The sequence below is a fragment of the Cystoisospora suis genome (assembly GCF_002600585.1).
Source record: "Cystoisospora suis strain Wien I chromosome Unknown contig_1754, whole genome shotgun sequence".
Lineage (NCBI taxonomy): Eukaryota > Apicomplexa > Conoidasida > Eucoccidiorida > Sarcocystidae > Cystoisospora > Cystoisospora suis.
Genome location: NW_027154554.1, coordinates 1 through 6,748, shown reverse-complemented (window position 1 = coordinate 6,748; position 6,748 = coordinate 1). Strand labels below are relative to the sequence as shown.

Below are 6,748 nucleotides of genomic sequence, written 5' to 3'. Positions count from 1 at the left end.
TTCGGTCACTGCTATATGGAAGACAGGTGAAGAGATAGATAACCCAGATATACGTAGATACATAGAAATAGATAGGTACGAATAGATAGACATATATGGATTAGAAAGATACAGATAGATAGCTTAGGTAACACTTCCAGATAGATAAATAGAGAGATACAGATAGCTAGTTTAGACAGATCAACTGAATAGAACGATTAGGTAGACACAGGTCTAGTTCGTAGATTTGATCTTTATAATGAATTGAAGAGCTTCAGTCTTTCGGACGACTGTTTTGTAACTTCTTCTTCATGCGGTCTACGGAAAAACAATTCATAGAAAAGTTGCGTGCATGCAGATGTCCCCTCCTTCCGGGGTGAGAGAGAGAAGAGAATGTTCTCCTTGCCCTTCCCAACCGCCACCATTCGTACTTCTACATCCTCTTCAACAGTTATCGTCGATTTAGCACAGCAATCGAACCTATCGAAGTGCAGGAGTAACGAAAGAGAAAAAGAAACAAGAGAGAGGGAGACACCGAGAGAGAGGATCGATAGAAAAGACAGATGCGGCCCGTGAAGGGGATAAAGAAAGAGGAGGAACAGGAGGAGTGAGCCAACTGATCATGTCTAGGCGTAACTCCTTGCTTCTCTTTATGAGAAGATCCGGCTTCTTGCCGGAACAAAGATGAAGAAAACAGATTGAGAAGATACCTCTCTTCTACATACACATCGACGCCATGAACGTCCTGTAAAACAGATGATCTGGAGAGACGGAAGAAGAAGACGGAAAAGGAGAACGTCTACAGCCTACGATAAGGGAAGAAAGATCTTTCTTCGTATGTAGTGGACCACAACAGCGAGAAATTCAACATGTAGGGAAAGCGAGAAAAGACAGAGAGGGAGTTGGCGACTGAGTCAGACTGTACTGCCTTGACGAAGGAAGAGGGGGGGAAGAGAGGTTTACGCTTGCGGTTTCTCGGCAGTTATGGCCGTGTCTACTCGCACCTCCCAGTTGATGGATGAAAATAGGCTCTCTGCTTGTATCTCTGCCTGTACCTGCTCATCACCATCATCCCTCTATGTCTATACGTATGGAGTTCAAGATACAGTAGAACCCGCGAGGCATGCATGGGTCTATTTGTGTAGTAGCAGGAGGTGTAGGGACGGAAGTAACACAGCTCTCCCCTATCTCCCAAAAGAGAGAGGAGGCTATCAAAAGGCAACGTGAACTAACTAGCTAACTAACTTAGCTCTGCTGGGTCTGCCGTTCATCCAGGCAATCCAATCCCCCATCTGCATACACACCACTGAGAACGTCTATATCACTCACACATAAGTGCTTATGTAGTGATAGCACTAGTAGTGGTAGTTGAGATAAACAGAGATATCAACAGAGAGAGATCGGCGCTGCTGACCGGTACTTGTGGGTGCCGAGACAGTGAAGGGAGGCTCTACCCTAAGAGGAAAAAAAAAGACGCCTCCGTACTTCTTGTAATCGAACTTCTCCATTGAGAACACATCCCGCCCTCTCCAACACATAGCTATCTATCATCTCTGTCTCTCTCTCTCAATCTATCTATCTGTATCCAAAGACAGGAGACCCTAGAAGACACCCAGATCTACAACTTCTTCTTCTTCCTTTTGCTAAGAGACAATGTATGGATGGCATCATCATCTTGAATCGCATCTAGAGTAGACCTTAAATCATTCAAGGCCGTTAGACTTCGACAGACTTGGTCTCTTAATCTTTGTCGGTCCTCTTGTTCTTCTTGCAGACTCTCGTCTACATAGAATCTTCTTAAGCCAACATATCTTAACTCTTTCTCTATCTGTTGAAGTAGGACCCAGATACCACGAAGTTCTTCTTCTCCTTGATAAAGAAGCTTGCGCGCTAGATCTTCTTCTTGTCTTAAAGTTTGAATCTGACTCTCTAAAGCTATCTTGGCGACTTTTCTCTCTTCTTCTCTGCTTGTTAAAAGCTTCTCATACTTCTCTGCTTCCTCCTGTTCTCGGGTGTAACGACGCCTGGCTGAATGTTCTTGACTAATCAAAAGAGAAACCTCCGAATCACATCTGAAGTCCAATGAAAAAAAAACACACAAAGAGATTCAAAGAAAGAAAGGGTGAGAAAGAAAGAAAGGGTGAGAAAGAAAGAAAGAGTGAGAAAGAAAGAAAGAGAAAAGAAACAAGACATGACTCATGAGGACCACCACGCAAATCTGTACTTCACTGAGAGACCTTTTAACCATGTATCCATGTATCTGTCTCTGTCGATCAATCTATCTGTCTATCTACCTATCTATCTACCTATATGCGTATATATATGTATATCTATATCTATCTGTCTGTATATAGATAGATATGCAGATCTGTCGAACGAAAGATCCATTATTCCTGGCACACATGCAGGTTCAACTCTCTCTATATATATACATACACATACATCCCTAGATAGCGATACATACACACACATAGAGATATACATATATACATATAGAGAGGTACATAAATACAGATAGGCAGATACAGATAGCCAGATAGATAGATAGATTTACAAGCTACGGTCTTGAAGAAATAGGACTGTGGTACATGCAGAAAGGTTCCTTTTTCTATCTTAGAGTGGCACAGCAAGCTGCCAAGAGCACGTACCACGCACTCGTCTTCTACCTCGTCAAAGTAGAGAGACAGATAGAACGAAGATCGATAGATCCAGCATATGTGGACAGACCCATAGATTTCTTCATAAGTAAGAGAGGAGACATACAAGGAAGACAGAGACATACATCGAGTTTTGCAAGAAGAGCTCCCTTACTTAATGCGTGACTGAGCCACTCTTACTGTGTTATTCCTACAGCCAACATGTATGGAGAGAAGAGTGAGAGAAGAAGAAAGAAGAGAAATAGAGAAAGAAAGAAAGAGAGTAATGTTCCCTCTTGTAGTCGACTTACTGTCTAACTTCATTTTGGAGTTCTTCAGCTTTCTTTAGAAGTGTTTGCCGATCTGTCTGTTCTTTGATCATACGTTCAAGTTGATGGACTTGTGCTTCATGCTGTTCCGTCTCTTTCATTACCTCATACACTTGTTTCTCTAGCACTCTGATCTCTCCATCTTCTTCTTCCTCTTCTTCTTCTTCATCTTCATCGTATTCGTCTTCCTCCTCTTCGTCTTCTTTAGTCTTATCTAATCCCGTAGAACTCCTCCCGTACGACGTCTTCATTTTGCTGTGATCATTATGATGACTACTATGACCATGACCGCTTGTGGTTCTTCTTCTCCTTCTTCTCTCATCTTCTTCTCCTCCTCTCCCTCTTCTTCTTCTTCTTCCTTCTCCTTCGTGACTTCTCTTGGCTCTTTCCTGTTGCTCGATTAGAAGCCTTCGTAGGAACACCTCAAAACGCATGCGGATATCTAGCCCTTCATCCGTGTCCTTCGTCTCCCTGGAAAACCCTCCTTCCTGTTCATGACTTTTGTCAACATGATTCTCTTTAGACTTCTCTTTCTCTTTCATATCAAGTGATGCCTGGTCGCCCTGAGAGGAACTCACCGGCGGGAGAGGCGGGGCAGACACATTCCCGCGAAGAGATATGTTTTTCTCTCTCTCTTTTTTGGATGATCTGTACGAATCTCTTTCTTCGTCTCCTCCTTCCTGTCTCTTTTCGTCTTTCCTCTCAGAGACGGAAAGAAGAGAAAGAATCTCTGGACGGTGTTGCAGTCTTGCAGGCAGAAGTCTTACGAAGGGTCTTAAGGCGGGCCATTCCCCCGAAGAATCAACGGAGGATGCAAGGGAAGAGGAGGCCACAGGTAAAGAGACTGATGGATTAGAAAGATCTACACTCAGAGAAGAAGAAGAAGGAATGTCAGCAGATGAGAGACGGGTGAAGGGAGGGTGTCGTCGACGGCGTAATGCTGCTGTAAAAACCTAACCAAGGAGAAGAACAAGATAGTGATGAGAAAGTAGAAGAAGACGTAAAGAGATCAAAGACGAGAGAAATGTAGAGAGAGACACGTCAGTCTTCCTACCCCATGCTCATATTCCAGCCTCGGAGGAGTCGGAAGCGCATATATAGGAACATCCACTAGTAGAAGCAAGAGAAAGCTCCATGTGTATATACATACTTATATATATATATATACACTACATATATACATATGTATTCGATATATTAAATCAAGAAGAGAAGCACGTCAGACGACGAATTCACGGGTAGGGACGTTTAACACAAGCTCCCAGATCACTGAAAGGATGGTGTATTCCCACGTGTAGCAACGAAAACTATCCCTATGTGGAACTTGAAAACATAGATCCACTGTATAGAGACGAGACAACAACGACAGGCGAGAGTCGATTCTCTTTTCCTTATCTCTCCTTTGTATCGTATGCTGGTAGAGAGGGAGAGACAGAACGGGGCTATGGATCGCATGCAGTCCCTCTCCCAGGCAAACATCATGAAGATGTGCATTTCTTCTCTTGTCCATACATCGTTCTCTTACCTCAAGAGCTGCAGCTATCTGTCGAGCATCGACTTCCTCTTGTTGACGTCTCTCACGTCTCTGCTGCTCTTCAAGTCTCAACTGTTGAAGGAGCATCTGCTGGTGAGTGGACTTCTCTTGTAATCTTGTTAACACACGCATGCGATAAGCCAGCTGCTCTTCAAGCTGCTGCCTTCGTTGTGGAGCTGCTGCAATCAACTGAAAGAAGAAGAACAATAGGAAAAACCTTACAAGGAAGCCCCATGGATCAAGGTGGGGGGGTGGTCGCATGCACGCAAGTATACATTATATGCCCCAACTCATACATTCCATTCATATATATATATATATATATATATGTGTATATGCGACGATAATGCACGAATGTATCTATCTAGATATACCTATGTATATGCCTGGCGAGCGAGAGAGAGTAGAGGAGAGAGAACGATCCTGATACACGGTGCGACATCAGCCGTCCACGAAGCATGACGACGCCTGTATATATATGTACATGTAGTATACAGACACTACTGAGAAGCTCACATACATATGCCTATATGAGTCGATTCTCTTTTTCTCTTTCTCTGCACATACACCTTTAAGTCTCCTTCCTTTTCCCCAGCAAAAAGGGAGTGACGGAGAAGACGGGAGTACCATGAATGAGAAGGCTCTGTAAGAAAGCCCGTCAGTCCGAAGAATGTAGGAGATCAAGATTGGAGTCTTCTTATCACTATGACAATAGACATCTAGTTGTATTGTTTCATTCAACATCATAGTGAATCACCTAAGGCAATAATAATACTGAGGTAGCAGCGTACTGTCCTAACGACTACTAGCGTTGTTACTGTACCTATCAGAGCCATCACCATGACTACAGGGGTGTCGCTCTTCTGTCTCCCACGTATCATCAGTACCCACGCACCTCCTTCTTTTGGAAGAGAATCTTATCGTTATGAACACTTCGATATGCCATTCACAACCAACCTCGATACTCTATTCATTCCTCGTCTGTTCTGGCTCAAACACGACATAGCCATGCATGCAACAAGCTGGCTAGCTCCCTACTGCCATGTCACCTCATGCAGATTAAACCACTCAGGGTTCGTATCTAGACTGTTGGTCGTTCTCATCATACGGCACTTCAACCCCACACAGCAAGATGGAAAGAACAGAAGAGATGCAGCGAGAAGATACAAAAGGAACTCTTATGAGTCCAGAGCGAATGAGAAGGAAGGCACGAACATACACTTATTCCTAAAGCATAGATCTCTACATAGGTACAATAGAATCATCCTATTGATCAATCTACACTGTAAGACCATACACACCCTCTGCCGACCTCGATACCGTCGCCAGGCATCATGATATGGAGATCTCTAAGAGCACAGAATGAAATGTGAGATCTAGCTAGCTGGAGCTTCTTCTTCATATCAATAGACAAAAACGACAGAGACAGAGAGAAAAAGAGACAGAAAACCGGCATGTACCTGTTCCACTTCCATCCACTTATTGCGACTACACACCGCCTGACGTTTGGCTGCGGAGGCCCTTTGCATGCAGTTGCGAAGCATTCTCTGTGAGGCGAGTAGCTGTCTCCTCTGTCTCTCAGCAGATGCTGTTGCAAGAGAGACAGCTACTGTCGCTTCATTCAATGCACGGGTTAGAAGTCGATGGCGATCTTCCAGAGCCGAGAGAAAAGAAAAACGAGGAGAAATCTCAGCGGAAAGAAGATGTTCCACTGTGCTCGCACGCAGAAGCTTTTGAGAGAAGAAAGAAAGAAAGAAAGAAAGAAAGAAATGAAAGGTGTGCTAAAAGAAGAAAGGGAAACAAGAGGAAGAGATAAGAGTGAGAGAAGATGCATGCAAGAAAGACGGCCGGTCCTTTGTCGAAAATCCGGTTCCCCTACCATCATCATTAGTGATAGGCTATACGATTTCTCTTTCAACGAAAGAAGAAGGTGATGAAAAGGACGCTTCCTCTATCCCCCTACTGCTGAGCAACTTCACACTCTCAGCAGCACATAACCCTGGCATATATTCACATGCCTATGTACATACATACATGGATACGAATAGGAAGCACTCCCTGTATATGCGACTATTCACACAGAAACGACTTTAAGACTGACTGAATGACTCCCCAGCCATCTACGGATAGATAGATAGATTAAAGATAGATAGATAGATGGATAGATAGATAGATGGATAGATAGATAGATTAATGATAGATAGATAGATAGATAGATAGATAGATTAAAGATAGATAGATAGATAGATAGATTAAAGATAGATGGATAG

General features: G+C 43.4%; 1 protein-coding gene across 1 annotated transcript; it reads right to left on the bottom strand.

Annotated features, from left to right (window-relative positions):
* Positions 1 to 266: 266 nt before the first annotated feature.
* Positions 267 to 6,187, bottom strand: CSUI_003895 (px domain protein). The gene is made up of 4 exons (XM_068064090.1): positions 5,939 to 6,187; positions 4,470 to 4,667; positions 2,927 to 3,897; positions 267 to 2,051 (listed from the first exon to the last, which is right to left on the bottom strand). Exons 1-4 carry the CDS (start codon positions 6,020 to 6,022, stop codon positions 1,598 to 1,600), a joined length of 1,707 nt encoding a protein of 568 aa, XP_067923932.1. The 5' UTR covers positions 6,023 to 6,187; the 3' UTR covers positions 267 to 1,597.
* Between the last annotated feature and the right edge of the window lie 561 nt (positions 6,188 to 6,748).